The sequence below is a fragment of the Narcine bancroftii genome, chromosome 4 (genome assembly GCF_036971445.1).
Source record: "Narcine bancroftii isolate sNarBan1 chromosome 4, sNarBan1.hap1, whole genome shotgun sequence".
NCBI classification, from domain to species: Eukaryota; Metazoa; Chordata; class Chondrichthyes; order Torpediniformes; family Narcinidae; genus Narcine; species Narcine bancroftii.
In genome coordinates, this window is record NC_091472.1 from 111037110 (window position 1) to 111061985 (window position 24876).

Sequence of the window (24876 nt, forward strand, 5' to 3'; positions counted from 1 at the left end):
GTAGTAATTTGAGGGACTATAGTGATTGCTCCCTTCCTGTTTCAGACTAGCACCGCACTGACTGTGAACGATCCATCCTTGACATCCTCCCTTTCTGCAGGAGTGATACTATCCCTGATTAGCAATGCCATTTCCCAACCCCCTTCTTTTACCTCCTTCCCTGTTACTTTTGAATCATATAAAACCCAGTGTCAGTAAGTCTTCTGTGACGGCCACCCTTTCGTAATTCCATTTATTTGTCCATGCCCTAAATTCATCACCATTATTCTTCATACTTCTTGCATTAAAATAAACAATTTTCAATCCATCCAACAGCGGGTAAGGATGGATATGGAAGCTTTAGAGAAGATGCAGAGATTTACCAGAATGCTGCCTGAATTGGAGAACATCTTCGGAGGAAAGGTTAAGTGAATTAGTTTTTTTTCCCCTTAGAGTGACAGTGAATGAAAGGAGACTTAATAGTGGCGTACAGCATTATTTTTTTTCCCTAGTGCAGCAGTGGCCCATACCAGAGGGCATCTGTTTAAAGTGAGTGGTTTAGGGGAGATTCTTTTTACATGTAGAGTGGTGGGTATCTGCAATGTACTGCCAGTGGTGGTGGGGAGACTGTTACAATAGGGACATTTAAAAGATTCCTAAATAGACATTTGCATGTAAGAAAAATAGGTTATGGTTTGTGAGGGAAGGAAGGGTTAGAAGGAAGGGCGGCATGGTTGGCGTAATGGTTAGGGCAATGCCTTTACAGTGCCAGCAATCAGGACCAGGGTTCGAATCCCACACTGACTGTAGGGAGTTCTCCCCATGTCAGCTTGGGTTTTCCCCGGGAGCTCCGGTTTCCTCCCACCGTTTGAAACATACCAGTGGTTGGAGGTAACTCATGCACCGAAATGGCCTGTTACCATGCTGTATGTCTAAATTTTTTTAAAAATTGGTTGTGGACTAGGCTTATGTAGGTCAGTGCAATGTTGTGGGCCAAAAAGCATGTTCTGAGCTATTCTGTGTTCTACCCTTCCTGTAATGAGGCACCAGAGTTGCAAACACAACTCTTAAGTGTACGCTAACCAGTGTTTTATTGAGCTGCAACTATATTTTGTGGCTCTTGAACTCAACCCCCCAACTAATGAAGGCAAGCACACCATGTGCATTCTTAACCACCCTATCAATATCCATGGCAACTTTGAAAGATCCATGGACTTGGATCTACAAGAGTAATCAAATGGCATATGCTGAGTTCCAAATAGGGAAAGGTCATTTTTTTTTGTATTTGAAGGGAGTGCCTTGGATAGGAACAAAATGAATGTTACTGGATGCAAAGCAACATCAATGTGTGGACCACCCACTTGTCCTAACACCCTGCATTGATCCCACTTCACAGGAAAATTAATTTTCTGATTATCAATTCACCTGGTTTTTCTTTAAAATTCTCCTGCAAAGTGTTGCTTAGATGCAGACCTCCAAGTGATCCACCTAATTGGCCATTTCCCAGATTTTGAATATTTTCCGAAATATGAAAATTCCTCAGTTGGTTTGGCTGAGTATTGCTATGAGCAGTGCATTTAATCACTGGGGAAATGTCAAAACTATTTACAATGTTAAGAGATAATTCTTACAATGAAGATTTCTGTTGTGGAAACATGGCTTATGGGAATGGGGGTAGGGTGGGCTTCTGAAATTCCAGTGCCATTATTAAGATAAACAGTGATGATAAACTGTTTGTAGGAGTTGTACCAGCCAGGGATGGGGCTAGAAAAACACATTCCCTCCCTGGGAATGTGGTGCATGGAAGACAGCGATCTATCCCAGCTGTTTGCAAGTCCTTAAAAGAAAATGACTGATTTTGATTTTTTTTGAACAGCCGCAATTACTTCTGCTGATGAGATTAGGGTGACGACAATGGATATTTTGACCATTAATATCGCATCAGGTGAAATAGATAATAAAGCATTGTTGACTAGGACTTCTTTCATTAGGGATGTGCTTAGCGGTTTAAAGTTTCATCTTTGTTATCACCATTTTCTTTCTAACATCTGAAAGTTTGATTTAAACCCAAGCAGGTCCAGTGGTGAAATGGATTTGTTTTATTCTTTTTAAATATCACAATAAACAATGGTTGAAACCACAAATGAAAGCCAAGTACTCCATATACATAGTTCTTTTTTTAATTCATTTTATAAGATAAAAAGAGGTTGCTCTCCTGATCTAAAAATCTTCATAACTTTGCTGGTTCTGCAAGACCAATTGCCTATCTCCAGCATTGTCTGTTTTTATTCACTTGTCTTGTGTTTGCAATAATAATTTTAACCCCGATATATTGTGGTTGAGGCCTCAGTTCTTTCTTAAATTACAGTACAACTCCGATTATCTGAAATAAACGATATTTTTGGATAACTGTTTTTTTTTAATCGCCCAGTAGCAAGCAAATCATTTGTAACACTGTTCAAACAATAAGCGAAGACGTTTTACACATGGAAATAATGTTTAATTCTCATCAAAAGTCAACCTGAACAAAATAACATTAAAAATTCTACTCTGAGGTTTTTCCATAATTCTAAAATTTTTTCAACCTGTGATGTCATTTCAACTCTAAAGAAAATTTTGGATAACTGATGATTGTTTTGGATATCTTCATTTATCCAGGTCACTTCTGGGTCCAAAAAGTTTTGGATAACTGAGGATTTTGGATAATCCGATTTTGGATAATTGGAGTTGTACTGTAAATTTAGAGATCCCTCACGTTAGCAGGCCCTTCCTGCCCCTGATCCTGTGCTGCCCAAGTACATCAATGTCACCAATGAACCTAGTAATCCCATGCATCTTTGGAAAGTGGGAGGAAACTGGAGTACCTCGAGGAAACCCATGTGGTCTTGGGGAGAACGTACAAACTCCATAAAGACAGTGCCAGATTTGAACCTGAATCACTACCACTCTCATGCTGCCGAGCTAACAACTACGTTATAAGTGCTACCCTTTTATTCTATATTATATATTATTCCAGATCCTGCTTGCCACTATGAGGACCCACTTGTAAAATCCAGGCATCTCCCCGAAGTGTCCACGAAGGGAATCCTTATTGGCTTTGCTTGTGTCCTGAATGCTCAAGAGTACACTGTCCAGTTATAGATGATCTTTCATCTAAACCAGTTGTCCTTAACCTTCTTACACCTATAGATCATCTCCTGTCTTTTTTCTGACCACAGACCAACCAATAACAATCCCACCAATCACCAGTGATGACAGTGGTGAGGGGTTTGCTGGGAAGTGAGCATTTTGGGTGGGAAAATCTTTTAAGACATCTTTCCCCCCCACCCACCCGCCCTCCCATCATCATCAAATCGATATCCTTGCTTTACCTATCACTCATTATCTCAATAACTTTTGCCACATTCAGCAGACCACCTATAATGAACCTCTTATCCCCTGGTAGTCCATGGACCAAAGGTTGAGAGATTCAATCATCCTGTTGAAATAGAGTGATGGCCTTGCTTGTTATCCAAGGAATTTTGGTCAATATTTTCACAGCGGATCACAGGAGATAAAACACAAAATTTGAATAAACAACATCAGGTTGAGCAGGTTGTGGTAAAGGTTCAATTTCCTGAAGACGTTATGTTAATTTGGTTTGTCAAGGATTTAATTTCCTCTACATATATCTGTCTAAATGTCTTTTAAATATTATAATTGCTTCTGCTAATTCATGTGGCAGCTCATTCTATATATACCCACCACCCTCTGTGTAGAAAAAGTTGCCCTTCAGATCCTTTTCAAATCTTTCCCTTCTCAACTTAAATCTTGGCCCTCTTGTTTCAGGTTCCTCTACTCTGAAAAATATACTGGCTACTCACCTCTTCGATGCCGTGATGATTTTGTTTACCTCTATAACGTCACCCTTCAGTGCTCTGCACTCCAAGAAGGCTCATTTTATAGCTCAAGCCCTCCAACCCCAATAACATCCTTGAGAATCGTTTTTTGGAAATTTTTCTGATGTATGATATTCTTTCTTGAGCCAGGCAACCAAAGGTGTATGCTGTACTTTAGTTATAATCTCATCAATGGTGATTTAACTCTTCGAACATAAGCTATAGGAGCAGGAGTAGGCCATCTGGCTTGGGAAGCCTGCTCCACCATTCAATGGCTGATCTGATGATTGACTCATCTCCACCTACCTGCCTTTTCCCCATATCCCTTAATTCACCTACTATGTAAAAATCTATCCAACCTTGCCTAAATATATTTACTGATGTACCCTCCACTGCTTCAGTGGGCAGCGAATCTAGTTTCACCACCCTCAGGGAAAAGCAGTTCCTCCCCATCTTCGTCCTAAATCTACTACCCTGAACCTTAAGGCTATGACCCCTAATTCTGATCTCCCCCACCAATGGAAACAACTTACCTACCTCTATCTTAACTATGGCTTTCATAATTTGAGTTGTTTCTATAAGATCCCCTCTCATTATTCTAAATTCCTTTGAGTAAAGTCTCAGACAACTCAATCTCTCCTCAATGGCTAACCTCTTTATCTCTGGAATTAACCTGGTAAACCTCCTCTTTACCACCTCCAAACCCAGTACATCCTTCCTCAAGTATGGAGACCAGAAGCGCGCACAGTACTCCAGCTGTGGCCTCATCAGTATCTTGTACAGTTGCAGCAAAACTGTCCTGCTTCTAAATTTAATCCCTCTAGCAATGAAGGCCAACGTTCCATTTGCCTTCTTGATAACCTGCTACACCTACAAACCAACCTTTTGTGATTCATGCACGAGCACTCCCAAGTCTTTCTGCATGGCAACGTGCTGCTGTTATTTTCTTCCATTTTTCCTTCCAAAGTGATAACCTCACATTTCCATAAAACTTCGTCCACGAAGCCAAGCCAAAGACTCCCATCTGCCAGATTCTTGCCCTCTCATTTAACCAATCTATATCTCTCTGCAGACTCTCCATATGCTCTGTACACTTTGCTTTTCCAGTCATTTTAATGTAATCAGCAAACTTAGATACACTGTTCCCTCTTACAGATCGTTAATGTATATCGTCAACAGTTGCTGGCTCAGCACCGATCCCTGCGATACCCCGCTTACGACTGATTGCCAACCAGAAAAACATCCCTGTATCCCAACTCTCTGGTTAACTAATCCTCTATTCATACTAATACATGAGCCCCAGCTCAATGCATCATTATTTCTGTTCAAGTCTTTATTGTGGCACCTTATCGAGCGTCTTCTGGAAATCTAGGTCAACAATGTCCATCTGATCCCTTCTATCTAGCGCACTTGTTATATCCTCAAAGAACTTCAGAAAAATTGTCAAACAGGACTTGCCTTTGGGGCATCTGCCTGATGGATCCATTTTGCTCCAGCTGCCTCAATATTTCTTCTTTATTGATAGATTCAAGCATTTTACCAACAGCCTGCAGTTCCCTGGCTTTTGCCAACATTGTTTTTTGAATAGTGGTGTGACATTCACTGCTTTCCAATCCACCGGGATCTGCCCAGTGCCCAGAGAGTTTAGGAAAATTATGACCAAAGCCTCGACTATAACTTCTGCCATTTGTTTCAGTACCCTGAGGTGTATTCCATCAGGACCAGGGGACTTCTCTATCTTTAGACCCTCATGTTTTCTGAGTACTACTCCTTCATTGATAGCTATTACTGTGGTGAATATCTGCCAAGCTGCCTATCTCCCCTCTGGCGAGCCTTGCTGTACTAACATTGGCTGTGGATTATCTCTACTGTTAAGGACACTCCCCTTGGATATAACTGTATATGCACCTATTGTCTTTCATTATTGTACCATGAGTTTCTGCTAATAAAAGCCATGATTATTGTTTGACCACATTGTCTTTGTCTACTTCATCAACTGGCTCTTCAATTTTAATAGCAGAAACTCATGGTACATTAATGAAAGACAATAGATGCATATACAGTTATATCCAAGGGGAGTGTCCTTAACAGTAGAGATAAAGCACAGCCAATGTTAGTACAGCAAGGCTCGCCAGAGGGGAGACAGGCAGTTTGGCAGACATTCACCACAGTCTCCCCCCAGCAGAAGAAGGGTTAAAATCAAAAGGACAGCTGCTAGGAAAGACTGAAGCAAGCAATACATGGATACCATGTTTGGCATTGAGAATACTCTAACAGCCAAAATACACCAGTATCTAGCAAGCAATCGAAATATAATGAGATGTTTTATGAATATGTCGGCCTATTAGGTTGTTTACGAATTCTGGTGCTTCGTCTCAAAACAGGTGGCCCCTTTGAAACCTTGGGAACTGGTACAGGTCCTGGGTCTGTAGTGTGAGAAGGACTGACTTCTGGACAGTGGAGCCTCAGCATGGCCATCTTAAGGAAAGCTTACTAGGGGGTCACAGGCTGGGGGGGTGAGTCCAACCTCTCAGGCTCACTCTGAGTAGGGGTGCGAGGAAGGGGCGAAGCAGGCAAGGCCAGATCTCTTAGGGGTACAGTGTCAGTACTCCCGTCTGGGAATTTAACATGAGCATAGTTGGGGTTGGTATGCAATAGCTGAACTGGTTGGACTAGGGGGTCTGTTTTACGTGCCCGAGCGTGGCTCTTCAGCAGCACGGTTCCATGCTCAGATAAACAGGCTGGCCAGTCCATCACAGTTCCTGATTTCCTAGGAAAGGCAAACATACTTTCATGACGTGTTTGATTTGTTGCAGTACACAATAAAGACCGAATAGAATGTAGCGCCTCTAGCAGCACCTCCTGCCACCGGGTAACAGGGTAACCATGTGTTTTTAAAGCAAGATTAACAGTCTTCCAGACTGAAGCATTAGCCCTTTCGACCTGTCCATTGCCCTGCGGGTTATAGCTCGTGGTACGGCTGGTGGCAATCCCCTTTCATAGCAGGGCTCGCCACAGTTCAGCACTCGTGAATGCTGAGCTCCTATCGGTATGAATGTAATTGGGAAAACCAAAAATGCTGAAAATTCTGTCAAGTGACTTAATGACAGATGCTGACAAGACGTCAGGGCAGGGTATCACAAAGGGAAACCTGGAATATTCATCAACTACAGCAAGGAAATATACATTTTTGTTGTTGGAAGGTAACGGCCCTTTAAAATATAAGCTAATCATCTCAAAAGGTCGGGTTGCCTTGATGAGATTGGCCTCCGGAGCTTTGAAGTATTGCGGTTTGCATTCTGCGCAAACAGGACAGCTTTTAGTCAGTTTCCTGACATCTTCCAGAGAGTAAGGAAGGTTGTTAGCCCTTATGTCGAGGAAGAACCTCATGACTCCTGGTCTGCTATGGATCTCTTTTAGTCCCTCCAGCTGAGCACCAGCAGCAGATCGTGACAATGCGTCAGAGGGATCATTTAACCTGCCCGGTCTGTACTGGATCTCATAATTATATGTTGAGAGTTCTATTTGCCAACGTGCTATCTTATCGTTCTTGATTTTACTTTTGTGTTTAGTACTCAGAAGCCGTATAAGACCGTTCCCTTTTCTTAATGGGGATTTGGTCCTAAGCTGCTTTGAGGTCAATAGTGGAGTACACTTTGTATTGCGCTATCTGATTAATCATTTCATTGATGCGTGGCAGGGGGTAGGCATCCAGGTTAGTGTTAGTGTTCATCAACTGGCACTTCAATTACCTCCAGGTCCTCATGTCCCATCACATCCACAACATGTCTTTGGCATTGTAGATATGTCCTCCACCATGAAGATCAACACAAAAGAGTCATTTAAAGCCTCATCCATTTCCTCATTACCCAATATCAATTCCCTCTTCTCATCCTCCAAGAAACCAACCTTCATAAATAAATATGTAAATATTTTGGGATGATTTACTTGGTCACAAGGTATTGTTCATCAATTTCACATCCTGCAGTAACAAGCTATTTCCCTGGCTGGCAGTCCTGATTTTGATGCTCCTGTATCTCCTTCCTGATGTTAGTGGGTCAAACATGCTGTGCACAGGATGGAAAGGGTCTACTATAATTCTTTGAGTCCTGTTTTGCCATGCACCCAGTTAAGGTCAATAGAGGAAAGGGAGACCCCAGTGATCTTCTCAGCCTTTTTAACAATCTTCTGTATAGACTTACAATCCAATGCTTTACAGCTACGATACCACAAAATGATACAGCCAGACAGGACGCTCTCAATAATGCTCCTATAAAAGTTGTCAAGGCTGGTTGCCTTTCCCACCTCAACCTGCTTAGGAAGTGTAGGCGCTGCTGTACCAAGGAACCTTACGGTCTCCCCTCCATGACAGAACCATTGAATTGTAGTGGAGAATATTTGACCTTCGTCCACCAATAGTCCACAATCATCTCCTTTGTCTTTTTTCCATTGAGACTTGGATTGTTGTTCTCGGATCATTTTATGAGCCACCCAACCTTGTCTCTGTAAGCTGACTTATCATCATTGTTGATAAGGCCAAAGGTTGTTGTATCATCCGCAAGTGATGATTAAGCAGAATCTGTCAGCGCAGTTGTGAGTCAGCACCTTGAGCAGTAGCGGGCTTTGATGCATGATTAGTTGTGTCTAACACTCAACACTCTTTTTCTTCCTGTTTTGCAGTTGGACGGTTACATTGCACGAAACTGGGCCAATCAGAAATCGGCTTTGGGAAGTGCCTTGGACCCACTGGCAGATAAAATTCTGATCAGTGTGCTGTACATCAGTCTCACCTGTGCTGAGCTCATTCCAGGTACTGTTAAAAAAAAAACTAGTTACTATTCCCCTTCTTCTGTCACTTGATGGCTAGGATGGAGTGCCTGCAAGACTTTCTTGTTGCTTCTGTGATTGCAGGACAAAATGGATCATGTGGGTTGACTAAATCTACTTGATAGTAAAGGTTGTTTAACACATTCAATTTCTGATCATTCCTTGCAGTTTCTTAGCCAGCTGATTACTCATGGGAAAGATCGCAAGACACAGCCTTTTTCTGTGTGGGAAAAACATTGATCTGATCACTGTGGGGAAATTACCTGCACAGTTTCAAATACCCACACAAGAAAAATGAAGGAAGGAGACCTGGAGGCCCAACAAATCAGGCCTGCCACTCAATATGATCATGGTTGATCATCAACCAATAGATGCAGTTTTCTTTGTACAAACTGGTTTCAGAAATTGGGCTACCTTTGTGTTTGTCCCATTGGACGTCAACATCGTGAAAAGTTTCCAACTTACCTTGGAAGAACACTTTGTCAGCATGTCTTGGACTATTTTGATATAAATCTTTAAATGAAACACAGGGGGCAGGCCAAGAAATTAAAAAGTAAAATTAAACCTATGTTTACACAAGAAATAATTTACAAGTTCCAATAAGTCACTAATAATGAAGCTATTAAAATTTATACAGTGACAAAGCTAGATCTAGATGATGTACTTGGTATTCTGGCCGCAACTTAACATCAGGTTTTCTTTCAGTCAGGTTGACTGTTTAGGCATTTATTTTAAGCACTTGGAAAGTGAAGTTGAGTTTTTTTCCTTCTTAAAAGGTCAGTAACTTTAAATATTATGAAAAGAAATTCTAAATTCTATGAAGGATTTTAACCATTTAAATACAGTTGGCTGCCATCTGAAAGTTCAAGCAAAGACTATTTTCCACAATAGAGTTTTGCCACTGATCCTTGACAATCGATGGCATTACCTTGCTGAATCCCCCTAAGATCAGCTTCCTGGACGTTGTCATTAATCTGAAGATCACTTGGATTAACCAGAGAAATACCAGTTATAATTGTAGGCCAGAGGCCAGGTATCCACATCTTGACACTCCGAGCCTTTTCACAGTCTGCAAACAACAAGGAAAGAGAGGGATGAAACAGTTTCCATTTGCTTGGATGAATGCAATTCCAACATTCAAGAAGCTTTATGTAATTCCAGAACAGTGGTTTGTACTTGTTTTATAACACAACCACCTGTCTAAATGTTCTCTGCTGCAAGTTGAAGGTGTCTGTACAGTGTACTGTTTCCAAATGTACTCCAGTTACTGTACTCCACTTGGTTCACATTGACAAGATTCCCTTCCAAATTTAAAAGCTGCTAGGACCAAGATGTTCAAGGGCAGCAGACTGATGCGAACACATTCTTTTCAATGTCACTCACCATCCTAACTTCTCCATTGTTGGGTCAAAGTGCTAGAGTTCCTTACCTAATAGCAACATGAGAGTACTTTCATAAAAAAGATTGTTGCGATTTAAGAAGGTGACTCGTAACCATCTTTTCCAGGTCTTGCCAGTAACAAACTACATCTCGGTCAATCAATCAAACAAGTAGATTAGGCCTGCAGGAATAGCACTGACAAATCATTGCTGCTTTGTGTCCAAAGTAGATTTATTAATGGTGAAGGGTCAAGAATGACATTCCAGGACAACATGAACTGATGTATTGGGTGCTGATGAGAAAATGGAAAACTAAATCTTCAGCCATTCTCGGTTTCAGATAGACAGAATTAGTGATAAGGAACCTAAGTGGAAATGTAGTTCAATTCTTTTGTACTCTATGATATTTAATTTCTAGATCAGAAGTAGCTTTTGCATTTATATGTCTTATCTGTGATATTTTCATGTTCTATTTTTACAGTCTTATCTGCATTGATGATGGATTCTTTGTTTCTTATTATGTCCTATTATATAAACTAATTTATTCATTTCAAGATTAGTTGATTGTCATATCATAAAACAGAAAATGTAATTTTGCACAAAATTTCCTTTATTTTACCATAAAGCAGACAAAGATTCGCCATCAGCAGAAATTACCTGGCACCCCTTACAGTCAGAGAAAGAGAAGCAAGAGAGAGAGTCCGCCAGTCACTGAGTGTCCATAGATTCACCCCCAGCACTCCCGCAGCCTCCACCTTCAATCCAAGCCATCAGCAACCCAAGCTCCAGATTCAAACCTCTGACTCAATGTGGAAGCCTTCAGTGCCCTCTCACATCCCAGTTCCGATACCTGGTACCCCTTCAGCCAGTCTTAAGCCAGTTTCCAGCAGTCTACAGCCAGTGCAAGTTCCTTGACTGCAGCCCCCAGCAGCCCCCAGCCTGAGTAGGTACCCCGCCTTGAGTCACCAAAAGCCCGCTGCCTGTGTGTCTTCAGCCTCAGCCCCTCACTGGTCAGCCACTGTAGTCACCGTCCCCTAGGCCAACTCCTCTGCTTCTCCTGCTCAAATGGGAGGGTGCTCTCCCTGCTTTCTGGTGCCCTGTGCCAGTCCTCTGCTTTCCCGCAGTCTGCAACCCCTTGTGAAGCCACTGTTAAACATAGATGCAACCATCTTGGGGCCAGATCCTTCAGTCATTGAGCATTAAAATAAAAGAAAAACTGCTTAAGGTATGGCTGTTGTTGCAGTAAAACTGCCAGCAACCTCTGGAATACTGACATGAGAGGATAACGGCTGAAATCCTGGAACTTCAGAGTTCCCTTTCTTCTCCACATCATGATCTATTTTATAGCCTTCAGCATAATCTGAGAAATCAGGTGATCTGATTATTCTTGCCATGCAATATCCCAAAATTTAACACATTGTTGCATGAGGGATAAGCTTATTTTTAATTATTACTGTTTGTAATTTCTGTGGCCTTAAAACAAAGATACTTTTCATAGATGTATTAGAATTTTGTTTGAAGCACATTGTAAAGTATATTGAATTTACAAGTATTTCTTTGTTTTACGTACTGGTAGTTCAACTTCAATTAAACTAATTTTTTTCAGTGTTAAGATTAAGAACTACCTTTAATGGATGAAACAATTTATTCTGCTGCATTTACTCCGAGCAGCCAACCCCACTGCACAAAATGCTCAGGTTCACCTGTCCTGTCCATTGTCTACTTCTGAGGCAAGGTTATGGATGCAAGTCCTGGTCTGCAGACTGGAGCACTTATGTCGGCTGAGTCTATTATATAGTATTGGGCGAGAATTTCAATCAGAAGTGGCTCTCCTTGGGAGGAGGCAGGGAGAAATGGTCTGGGTTAATTTAGCTTTTGAGCAGGCAGATCACTGGCGGAGAACCACTGGTCATGGCCTCCTTAGTTCATCAGCTTGTGAGACTTCTGCAGTGCAGTGAACTCATGTAGAAGTCGGGCAGGTTGATTTCCTATGCTCTGTTCCCTCACTGTAGAGTCCACGGATGCCACTGACACACACTGAGGCTGAGGAGCTGGATGCCCCTCAGCTGTGGTTGGTAAAAGAAAAAGTAATCCCATTGATTTGAATAAGATTGCTAACCTTGAACTGAAAGTAAAATTTTTAAAAATCCTGAAGCAGGGGTTTAACCTGGAACTTTGACGATTTCTCTCAACAAATACTGCCTGAACACCTTCAGTAGTTTCTTTTTTGTGCTCCAGATTCCAGCATCTGCAATGAATCTTGTCCTCAAAATAAATTAAAAAAAATGAACTATTTTAAATGTTTTCATTACTTAACACATTGGGGATGAATTGTTTTAAATCAATTCATATGAATAGGAGAGAAATTGAGAAATTGTTCAAAGGTAGGTCATCAAAGCGTTCAGTGGACAGAGCCTCCGAATCAATCCATTGCTAGTGTTTTTTTTTTATAGACATATCGTTAAATAAGAATGTTGGGTAGAGTGCAATACACAAATGGACTGGAGAAATTCATTAGATCACAGAGCATCCACAGGAAGTAAAGGGCAACCAAAGTTTCAGGCCCCGGTCTTTCACCAAATAAGTATGGGCACCCAAAAGCCATCTCATTCATAGTGCAGCAAGTAAGACACAGTGCTGGAGTGTAGAGCTACAGAGAGAGATCAGTTGTGAAGGAGAGAAGACATTGTAATTTTACTGTCTTACAGTTTGATAATGGAAGGAAAGAAACTAATCCTTAAATCTGGTGGTGCTTGATCTCATGCTTGTCAATTGTCTTCTTGTCAGGAGGGGTTAAAGAGAGTGTGGCTGGAGTGGGATGAGTCTTTTAGTACATATGTTGGTGCATAACAAATTGGGATGATGAACTTTAGTCGGTGTGATTTTTGAAGGGATTTATATTATACAACATAAAATTGTTACTGGACTATATTGACTGAACTTGAAGATAGCAAAGGATTTGATACATGGCCAATTGTCTATGCACATCTTTGCAACTACTTTTAATGCTTTGCAATTGTGAAAGAGCTTAACATTGGGTTTACTGGAGTTTTCATGCTTGGATTTTGTACATAAATGTCTTTAATAATCATCTTTTTTTATTTGCGATTCTGTAGAACTTTGTGTACTGGTTAAGGGAAAAGAAGATATAAATAAATATGTAGTTTAAAGGCACTAATTCAGAAATTAGAGAAATCTTAATGACGTGGGTATTTCTTCCAATGTAGAACAAAAAAAAGCCCAGGAATTAATGTGAATTATGCTTGTGGCTTCATTTTTAATTTCACTTTATTCACCATTGATTTCACTCACCATTATAATTTGCCCTTTTTTCAGCTCCTCTTACTGTGATGGTTCTTTTGCGAGATGTCATTTTGATTGCAGCTGGTTTCTATATTAGATACCGAACGGTTCCAGCACCAGTAAGTAATAAACCCATGACTACCCTCTCCTTTTCCCCTCAAGTCCTGTCTTCTTTTTCATCCTCTATTGCGATGGCTCGCGTATCAGTATTTTTGCATATGTTATGCTTAAGTGAACCAACTACTTTTGTGTAATACTGTGCTTGTGTACAGTGGCTTGAATGTAGACTCAAATCTCTGATTCCCCATGATTTCCCACTGATCCATCCCCTTGCTCGTTTGCAGTCTTTTACACGCAGTTTGTGCAACATAAATAGTAATTATAAACAACTAAATAATTTCTCTCCTCACTCCCACAGAGGACATTGAGCAAATATTTCAATCCATGTTATGCTACTGCCCAATTAAAACCAACCTTTATCAGCAAGGTAAGACTAATTTTCCTATTGATTTCTACAAGCCACTGAATTGTCAGTTAAATGGATCCGTTTTAGTTAGGTGTGATATCAGGATCGCCCTTACTTAACATTATCACCTTACCAAGATATGGTAGCAGCATATCCACAAATCTTTATCAATATGGAGATGATTGCAATATGACAGATTTTAATTGAAATAATTAAAATACCTGATCCTAGTGTTCTTTTATTCTATATGACAATGCAGTATCTTCGGAATTTCAACAACATTTATTTTTAAATGTGACAAGAGGATGTAAATTCCTTGTAATGTTTAGAAATAAATCTTTGATCCTGGAGTGCTTGTGTCCATTTCTGGAAATCATTGATTTTGCTCCTGTAAAAATTAGTCTTTTGCAGGGAACATAACATCCTTTTTTATCCTTTTCAACTCAAATTTTTGTCTGTTATTTGGTAAGACCTACAGGTTTCTGTTTTCAGAGTTCAAATCCCAAATGTGATCCAGAAAATGAATCAGGATCAGAATTTTTGTCATGAACAAGTCATGGAATTTGGTGTTTTGTGGCAGCATCGTAGTGTAAACATTCATGTTATAACCATCTTGCAACAATAATATTAAAAAATTGCAAGTAAAGTAAGGTAGTGTCTTTGGTTCATTGATTATTCAGGAATCTGATGGTAGTGGGGAAGAAGCTGTCCTTGTGCCGCTGAGTGCTTGTCTTTAGGCTCCTGTACTTTTTCCCTGATGGTAGTAGAGTGAAGAGGGCATGGCCTGGGTGCTGAGAGTCTTTAAGGATAGAGGCTGCTTTTTAAGACACCCCCTCGTGTAGATGTCCTCGTTGAAGTGAAGTCTGGTACATGTGATGTCGCAGGCCGAGTTAACAACCCTCTGGAGTTTATTCTTGTCCTGAGAGTTGGCACCTCCATACCAGACAGTGATGCAACCAGCCAGAATGCTCTCCACAATACACCTGCAGAAGTTTACGATAGTGTTTGGTGACGTACCGAACCGCCTCAGACACCTCACAAGTTTTAGCTGCTGGCGAGCTGTCTTTGCGATTGCTTCAAGATGGATGCTCCAGGACAAATCCTCAGAGAGGTTGACTCCCAGGAATTTGAAACGGTAGCAAAAATCCTGAAATTCTGTGTTATGAATATATTAGTGACCTTGATTACCATAAGTCTGAGTGAAGGTTATAGATCTCTTTGTAGCGTTGCCTTTTGCTTGTTTAAAACGGAAAATGTTCAGTCAACCAGGAAGCATCTTTGGAGAGAGAAAAAAAATAATAGTTCAGGTTCATACCATTTCATCAGAACTGGAAAAAGTTACAAAGGAAAAGGATTTGGGGTTACAAAGGAAAAGATCAAGATTTCCTACAGGTAATATTACACAAAATTGTCATCTGCCTGCCACAAGACAGACAAAGAGACACTATTAGTGTTGCCTGGCACCCATTACAGTTGGAGAGAAAGAGAAGCAAAAGAGAGTCCCTTCAGAGACATTGAGCGCTTGTGGACTTGTCTCCAATGGCCCTGCACCCTCTGCAGCTGCACAAACTCCTTTTCAAGACATTGGCAACCCAAGCTCCAGATTTAATCCTCTGACACGATCAGGAAGCCTTCAGCACCTGTGGTCCTTTGGGAACTCTACTTTCCCTCACACTCTATTGAATTCTCGCTCTGATACTGGATCCCATGAGCCCATAGCCCGTGTGGGGGTACCGACTGCAAGTCACCCACAGCCTGTGTGGGTCTCAAAGCTGCTGCGGCCAGGCGTGGTTACCATCCTGTAGGGTCCTTCAGCTGCTGAGCACCTTGCTGGTCCGCCTCCACGGTTAGTGTCCTGTAGGGTCGTCTCCTCAATGGAGGGTGTTCTCTCCATTTCTGTAGCCCTGCGCCAGTCCGCTGTTCCCCCAGAGTCTGCAACCCCTCATGGCCGCTGCTGAGCAAAGGCACCACCATCTGGGGCACAGACTCATGGTTGCAGGATTTTAGTTTAATTACACCTTCAACTCCACTAACAAGCTGTTTAATACCTGTTGGGCACTACCAGTTGCCCTAATAATCACAAGGACAAAGACTGAGGGGAGCGATAGGCTTTATTGTACATAAGACTTGAGCTGGCCCGGATCCAAGCTAGGGAAGTGCAGGGAAGGGAGAGGTGACTCGACCTCTATGGCCTGGGTCATGGGAGGAGTCCACAGGAGAGTGTCATCAGGGGGTGGACCAGCCCAAGCCTTTACCGGCCAACAAGAACATACAATCCATACCATTACAATACCTGTATGGAGCCACCAGCATTTGGACCGGGCTTTTGAACCCTTCAGTGCAGCACTGTGTCTCCGCTCTCCCAGATCCACACCAGCAGCACTGCTGTTTCAGCTGCTCTGGCAGTGCTGCCATTTTTTGATGAAGGGAAATGGAAAGGAACGTCAGTGGGGTGGTGGATGAAGCAGAGGTGGGAAGTTTAAATAAGGGAAGATAATGAAATCTGACCAAAGGAGGAAAAAAGTGCACTTGAAATGTGCAGTAAAAATTGGAGTGGCTGATTGATTGAAGGGACCAAAGTTCAGCTTATGTTTGCGGAATGATCTTTACAATTTGGAATTGGTTTCCTCGAGCACCAAATGCTGTACACTAAACTGGAAGAACAGACGAATCTAAGGGTTTGTTTTTGATTAACATCTTTTCTCGAAAATGTGTCAGGTTTTTAAACAGTGTTGCATCCACAAATTCTCTGGGTTGGAATTTTCACTGAATATTTTACATGAGCTTATAAAAAGGAAAAGTTTTTTTTTGACATGTAACTTTCTCTTGTCAGCTTAAATAAAAGCCACTTGATTACCTTTTAATTTTCAAATAAGATTTGGTATTGACCATTTAATCCCCTGAGTAGAGCACAAAATTCTTCAGACACCATGGTTGAAGTAAAAACACAATGCTGGTGAAGTTCAGCAAGTCAAACAGTGTACTTTTTATAGCAAAGAAAAAAATACATAACCAATGTTTTGGGCTTGAGCCCTTCACCATTTAATCCCCTGAGATTGTTCTATAATTCAGTTGTATCCTTAACTCTTAACTCTTATTAGCTGTTGTTCTACAACCCTGTAATCACTTTCATCGATTTATCTCTTCAGTCTTCAAGAGATGTATTTTTTGGCAAATAATAAAATACATAAAAGCTTGGGGAAAAATATATTGACCAATGTAATTGAAACATTTCGGAATGAGAGTTCAAAATTAGAAACAAAACAAACTCTGGTTTCAGACTGTTAAGACAGGCTCAATAAAGCATTCTGACCCCAAATGTTGATCATTCTTTTTCTCCCACTGATGCAGCTCGACTGTCTGAGTTCCTCTAGCAGATGGTTTTGCTGCAGGTACCAGCATCTGCATTTTCTCATGTACTTCTTATTAAGACTGTTATGTTCTTCTAAGTTTCCAAAAAAAAATCTATGCCTGGCTTTTTCTGAGCTATTTCATGTATTTCCAACATTCATCAAAAAAGTATGGCTGGATAGCATATTATAAAGCCATTGTCCTCACTCCTTTTTTCACTCACAGATCAACTTAAGTATTACTTTGCTTACCATGGACCACCTATATTTTTAAAAAAACCTGCGTCAACCAACAGGCCACAGATTGAGAAATACTTATATAAGGCTAGAGCATAATGTTAGAAACCTGGAAAAGGAAAGGAGATAATTGCTACATTATGTCTAGATATGATGGTTTTAATTTGCAAACATTCTTTTTATGTTGCAGGTTAACACAGCAGTTCAACTTGTACTCGTGGCTGCATCACTAGCAGCTCCAGTTTTTCACTTTGTGGACAGCGTGTTCCTTCATACTTTATGGTGAGATTGGCAGGAAACATTCTTCTCCCAAATGAAGGACAACCTTAAGGCAGCTTGTTGTTACACTGCTCCTTTAACTCCAATGAATGGTCTCATGGCAGCTCGCAAAAGGACAGGTCAATGTCATGCAGAAATTGGGGCAAGCTTGAGTGCATGGCCAGAGTTATGTACAGACAGCAAATTGCGAGGAGAATTTTGGAGGCGCTGAGAGTTGCAAGCTGCTAAAGAGGTTTCAAATATAAGTAGGATAAAAGCATTTCTCCAAACTTGTGAGCTGAAGCTACAGGATCAGATTTAGAATAATGGGACATGTAAATCAGTAGGAGCGTTTTTTTTAAAAAGCCATTGACAGGGAGAGAATGGAAAACATGTAGAGTTCTGATGAGCAATACTTGTAACGCGATCTGTTGTGTGAATCTATTGCATTTACTCTGCTAACTTACTGCAAACTGGTCTGTATATAATGTTCTTGCATTGAGCAATGTTCTCAATAATCACTTCCTCCAGAACAAAAATATGGTAAGTAACATGGGCCCATGCCTCGATGACTGTATTGGTGCAGATTCCTGCACTCAAATAAACTTCAAATGTTGGGTTTTTTTTCTGCACATTTCCTTCCTGCGCTCGCCACCCCATGGTCCTTCTCCAACCCATTTTTCCTTTCTGGATCTCTCTTCCATCTCAGGGGAGATGCAAAGCAAATATCACTTTCAAGCCCAAAGAATCCCACAACTACCTCAACCATACTTTATCCCATCCTCCCGTCCTTCGGAACTCAAATCCATTCTTCCAGTTAATCCGTCTTCGCTCTATTTATTCTGACATTGAGACTTTACGTAAGGGTACTTCTGAGATGTCCTGAATCAGCCTTCCTTCATTGTTTTTTTTTTAAATTTTTTATTTTTCACACCATAAATCACATTAACCATGGTACACACTTTTTCCTTTTCACACATATACAGTGCCATTTTCTCCCACCTTCCCCCCCCTCCTCCCATCCCACCCTCCCTACCTCCCCCCTCCCATCCATTTAAGGTATAAAATCTAGGATACATTAAACCAGTCAGACAATGTTGTCATTCAATAAAAATACACCAGAAATTCTACTGAGTCCATTCTTTTCATTTCCTTTTCCTTCCGTTAACTTAGGTAATGATTGTCCCCGGTAGGTTTTCGCTATTGTATTTAATGTAAGGCTCCCATATTTGTTCGAATATTTCAATATTATTTCTTAAACTATATGTTATTTTTTCTAATGGAATACATTTATTCATTTCTATATACCATTGTTGTATTTTGAAATTACCTTCCAATTTCCAGGTTGACATAATACATTTTTTTTGCTACGGCTAGAGCTATCTTAACAAATCTTTTTTGTGCATCCTCCAAATCAATTCCAAATTCTTTGTTTTTTATGTTACTTAGGAGGAAGATCTCTGGATTCTTTGGTATATTGCTTTCTGTTATTTTATTTAATATCTGATTTAGATCTTCCCAAAATTTTTCTACTTTCTCACATGTCCAGATTGCATGAATTGTTGTTCCCATTTCTTTTTTACATCGAAAACATCTATCAGATACTGTTGGGTCCCATTTATTTAACTTTTGAGGTGTAATGTATAGCCTGTGTAATCCAGTTATATTGTATCATACGTAACCTCGTATTTATTGTATTTCTCATTGTTCCGGAGCATAACTTCTCCCATGTTTCCTCTTTTATCTTTATATTTAAATCTTGTTCCCATTTTTGTTTAGTTTTACCATTTGTTTCCTCATTCTCCTTTTCTTGCAGTTTAATATACATATTTGTTATAAATCTTTTGATTATCATTGTATCTGTAATCACATATTCAAGGTTACTTCCCTCTGGCAAACTCAAACTGCTTCCTAATTTATCCTTCAAGTAGGATCTCAATTGGTAATATGCCAGCGCTGTATCTTGAGTTATATTGTACTTATCTTTCATTTGTTCAAAGGATAAGAATCTATTTCCTGAAAAACAATTTTCTATTCTTTTAATCCCTTTTTTTCCCATTCTCTAAAGGAAAGGTTATCTATTGTAAAAGGGAGTAACTTGTTTTGTGTCAATATTAGTTTTGGTAATTGATAATTTGTTGTATTTCTTTCTACATGAATCTTCTTCCAAATATTGAGGAGATGATGTAATACTGGAGAACTTCTATGATGTACCAATTTTTCATCCCATTTATATAATATGTGTTCAGGTATCTTTTCCCCTATTTTATCTAATTCTAATCTCGTCCAATCTGGCTTTTCCCTTGTTTGATAAAAATCTGATAGGTATCTTAATTGTGCGGCTCTATAATAATTTTTAAAGTTTGGCAGTTGTAAGCCTCCTTGTTTATACCATTCTGTTAATTTATTTAGTGCTATCCTCGGTTTCCCCCCTCTCCATAAAAATTTCCTTATTATTTTCTTTAACTCCTTGAAGAATTTCTCTGTCAGTTGTATTGGCAATGCCTGAAATAAGTATAATATCCTTGGAAAAATGTTCATTTTAATACAGTTTATCCTTCCTATTAGTGTTAGTGGTAAATCTTTCCAATGCTCTAAATCGTCCTGTAATTTTTTCATTAGTGGATAATAATTGAGTTTATATAGTTGGCCGAGATTTTTGTTTATTTGTACACCTAGGTATCTTATTACTTGCATTTGCCATCTAAATGGTGATTCCTTCTTAAATTTTGAGAAATCCGCATTATTCATAGGCATTGCTTCACTTTTATTTACGTTTATCTTGTAACCCGAGACTTCTCCATATTCCTTCAATTTCTTATATAATTCTTTTATTGATAGTTCTGGTTCTGTTAAGTACACTATAACATCATCCGCAAATAAACTGATTTTATATTCCTTGTCTTTTATTTTTATTCCTTTTATATTATTTTCTGTTCTTATCAATTCTGCTAGTGGTTCTATAGCTAACGCAAACAATAAAGGTGATAGTGGGCATCCCTGCCGTGTTGACCTGCTTAAGTTAAATTGCTTTGATACATGTCCATTTACTGTCACTTTCGCTGACGGTCCCTTATAGAATGCTTTAATCCAATTAACATACTTCTCCGGTAAACTGAATTTTTGCAATACTTTGAACAAATAATTCCATTCTACTCTGTCAAAGGCCTTCTCTGCGTCTAAAGCAACTGCTACTGTAGGTGCTTTATTCCCTTCTACTGCATGAATTAAGTTAATAAATTTACAAATATTGTCTGTTGTGCGTCTTTTTTTGATAAATCCAGTTTGGTCTAAATTTACCATTTTCGGTACATACTCTGCTAATCTGTTTGCTAATAGTTTAGCTATTATCTTATAATCTGTGTTAAGTAAAGATATTGGTCTATATGACGCTGGTGTGAGTGGATCTTTCCCTTGCTTTAGTATTACTGTAATTATTGCTGTTTTACATGAATCTGGTAAGCTTTGTGTTTTATCAATCTGGTTCATTACTTCCAGGAGGGGCGGAATTAATAAGTCTTTAAATGTTTTGTAGAATTCTATTGGGAATCCATCCTCTCCTGGTGTCTTATTATTTGGTAATTTTTTTATTATCTCTTGTATTTCTACTATTCCAAATGGCTCTGTTAATTTATTTTGTTCCTCTATTTGTAGTTTTGGTAGTTCAATTTTAGTCAGAAATTCATCTATTTTCCCTTCTTTCCCTTCGTTTTCAGTTCGGTATAATTGTTCATAGAATTCTGTAAAGTTTTCCTTAATTTCTTTTGGATTAAATGTAATTTGTTTGTCTTTTTTCCTTGATGCCAATACCATTTTCTTAGCTTGTTCTGTCTTAAGCTGCCATGTTAGGATTTTGTGTGTTTTTTCACCTAGTTCATAATATTTCTGTTTTGTCTCCATTATATTCTTCTCCACCTTATATGTTTGTAGTGTTTCATATTTTATTTTTTTATCCGCCAATTCTCTTCTTTTAGTTGTATCTTCCTTCATTGCTAATTCTTTTTCTATATTTACTATTTCCCTTTCCAACTGCTCTGTTTCCTGATTATAGTCCTTCTTCATCTTGGTTACATAACTTATTATTTGCCCTCTAATGAATGCTTTCATTGCATCCCATAGTATAAACTTATCTTCCACTGATTCCGTATTTATTTCAAAATACATTTTTATTTGTTTTTCAATAAATTCTCTAAAATCCTGCTTTTTAAGTAACATGGGGTTTAATCTCCATCTATACATTCTTGTACTCGAGATGGCAGAGGTCGACAGCATCGAGTCCACGCTGCTGAAGATCCAGCTGCGCTGGATGGGTCACGTCTCCAGAATGGAGGACCATCGCCTTCCCAAGATCGTGTTATATGGCGAGCTCTCCACTGGCCACCGTGACAGAGGTGCACCAAAGAAAAGGTACAAGGACTGCCTAAAGAAATCTCTTGGTGCCTGCCACATTGACCACCGCCAGTGGGCTGATAACGCCTCAAACCGTGCATCTTGGCGCCTCACAGTTTGGCGGGCAGCAACCTCCTTTGAAGAAGACCGCAGAGCCCACCTCACTGACAAAAGGCAAAGGAGGAAAAACCCAACACCCAACCCCAACCAACCAATTTTCCCCTGCAACCGCTGCAACCGTGTCTGCCTGTCCCGCATCGGACTTGTCAGCCACAAACGAGCCTGCAGCTGACGTGGACTTTTACCCCCTCCATAAATCTTCGTCCGCGAAGCCAAGCCAAAGAAGAAGAAAAAAAAAAGAAAATACATTCTTGGAGGGATGTCCTCTAACTTTACTGTCAATATTAAGGGTGAATGATCCGATAGCATTCTCGCTTTATATTCTGTTTTTCTTACTCTATCTTGCATACGAGCTGATAACAAAAATAGGTCTATTCTTGAGTATGTTTTATGTCTAGCCGAGTAATATGAATATTCCTTTTCCTTTGGGTGTTGTTTCCTCCATATATCCAAAAGTTGCATTTCTTCAATCGATTTAATTATAAATTTGGTTACTTTGTTCTTTCTGTTAATTTTTTTCCCACTTTTGTCCATATTTGAATCCAAATTCAGGTTGAAATCCCCTCCTATTAATATGTTCCCTTGCGTATCTGCTACCTTCAAAAAAATATCTTGCATAAACTTTTGATCTTCTTCGTTAGGTGAATATACATTGAGTAGATTCCAAAACTCCGAATGTATCTGACATTTTATCATTACATATCTCCCTGCTGGATCTATTATTTCCTCTTCTATTTTAAATGGCACATTTTTACTAATTAATATAGCTACTCCTCTTGCTTTTGAATTATACGATGCTGCTGTTACGTGTCCTACCCAATCTCCCTTTAATTTCTTGTGCTCCAATTCAGTTAAATGTGTTTCTTGCACAAATGCTATATCAATTTTTTTCTTTTTTCAGTAAATTTAGCAGTTTCTTCCTTTTAATTTGGTTATGTATTCCATTAATATTTAAAGTCATATAGTTCAACGTAGCCATTTTATACTTTGTTTATCTTCCCTTTCCGTTTCTCCATCATTACCTTTCCTTCTTATCCATTTCTGTTTTCTTGTTTTGAACCCTTTATAAGACAACGTTCCTAAAACATCAAACATTTTCCTTATTCTCCTATTTAAAACTTCTTTAGCCCCAATCTCCCCTTTCCCTCCTGAGTTGTCCTTTATCCCTTGTCGGACAACCACATCTCCCCTCTCCATTTGGATTTCCGAATTCACTCGCAAGCGTCAGCTGATTTTGCAGTGACCGCAACTCCTCCCCACCCAGCCCCCCCCAGAAAAGATTTCACTTTTCATATGTAACAAGGGTCACTCTTTTAGTTCCCTCCTTATTCCCTCTATTCCATTTCCTTCCCTTATTAATTCTTGTCTATACTATCTATATTTTCCTCTAAATACGGATACATTCATGTATGCACATTATACATATACACACATATACCTCTTTACCCACATACATATAAATCGTGGTCATTTTTACTCTTATTACATATCTTCATCTCTCTGGTTGTTTTGTAGTTGTTCTGCAAATTTCCTTGCTTCCTCTGGATCCGAGAATAGTTTTTTTTTTCATAAGATCGTTTTCGATGTATTGAACTTCGTTCTCTTCTTCAGGAGTTCAAAACTTATGTGTCTTTTTAGTTCGCAGTCTTTTGTACTCTCGTTACACGTCTTCATCCCTCAGTCTATTTTGTAATTGTTCTGCAAATTTTCGTGCTTCCTCTGGATCCGAGAATAGTCTGTTTTGTTGTCCTGGAATAAATATTTTCAATACCGCTGGATGCTTTAGTATAAATTTATAGCCTTTCTTCCATAAAATCGCCTTTGCTGTATTGAACTCCTTTCTCTTCTTTAGGAGTTCAAAACTTATATCTGGATAAATGAAGATTTTTTGCCCTTTATACTCCAGTGGCTTGTTGCCCTCTCTTACTTTTTCCATTGTCTTCTCCAGTACCTTTTCTCTTGTAGTATATCTTAGGAATTTTACTAAAATAGATCTTGGCTTTTGTTGTGGTTGTGGTTTAAAGGCCACTGCTCTATGTGCCCTTTCTATTTCCATTTCTTGCTGTAGTTCTGGACATCCTAGGATCCTGGGGATCCAATCTTTTATAAACTCTCTCATATTCTTGCCTTCTTCATCTTCCTTAAGGCCCACTATCTTTAATTTATTTCTTCTGTTATAATTTTCCATTATATCTATTTTCTGAGCTAACAGTTCTTGTGTCTCTATAACTTTTTTATTAGCTTCCTCTAGTTTCTTTTTTAAGTCCTCTACCTCCATTTCTACTGCTGCTTCTCGCTCTTCCATCTTGTCCATTCTCTTTCCCATTTCTGTTGTCATATCTATTTTATTCATTTTCTCTTCTGTATTGTTTATTCTTCTTCTTAAATCATTAAATTCTTGCGCTTGCCATTCTTTAAATGACTCCATGATTTCTTTAATGAGAGAAAGTATATCCTTTGTCTTGCCTTTCCCTTCTTCTTCTATTTCACTGTACTCTTCCTCTTCCTCTTCTTCTTCCTCTGGGTTGGCCATCTATTGTTTCTTTGTTGCCCTTTTCTTCTCTTCTTTCTTGTTTTCGTTGTCTTCTATGTTCTCCTCTTGCTGCAGGTGTTCTGCAGCTGTCATTGCCGGCTGTGGAGATCGACTCCCCAACTGGTCACCCCTCCCGTCGGTGTGATTTTTTTGCATC

The 24876-nt window shown here is 39.5% G+C and overlaps 1 protein-coding gene across 1 annotated transcript in view; it reads left to right on the forward strand.

Annotated features, from left to right (window-relative positions):
- Positions 1 to 24876, forward strand: part of crls1 (cardiolipin synthase 1) — a 65670-nt gene that overhangs the window by 32254 nt on the left and 8540 nt on the right. The window contains exons 3-6 of the mRNA XM_069932426.1: positions 8538 to 8667; positions 13400 to 13485; positions 13785 to 13853; positions 17610 to 17701. Coding sequence (XP_069788527.1) covers positions 8538 to 8667; positions 13400 to 13485; positions 13785 to 13853; positions 17610 to 17701 — 377 coding nt within the window. The remainder of the gene's footprint in view (positions 1 to 8537; positions 8668 to 13399; positions 13486 to 13784; positions 13854 to 17609; positions 17702 to 24876) is intronic.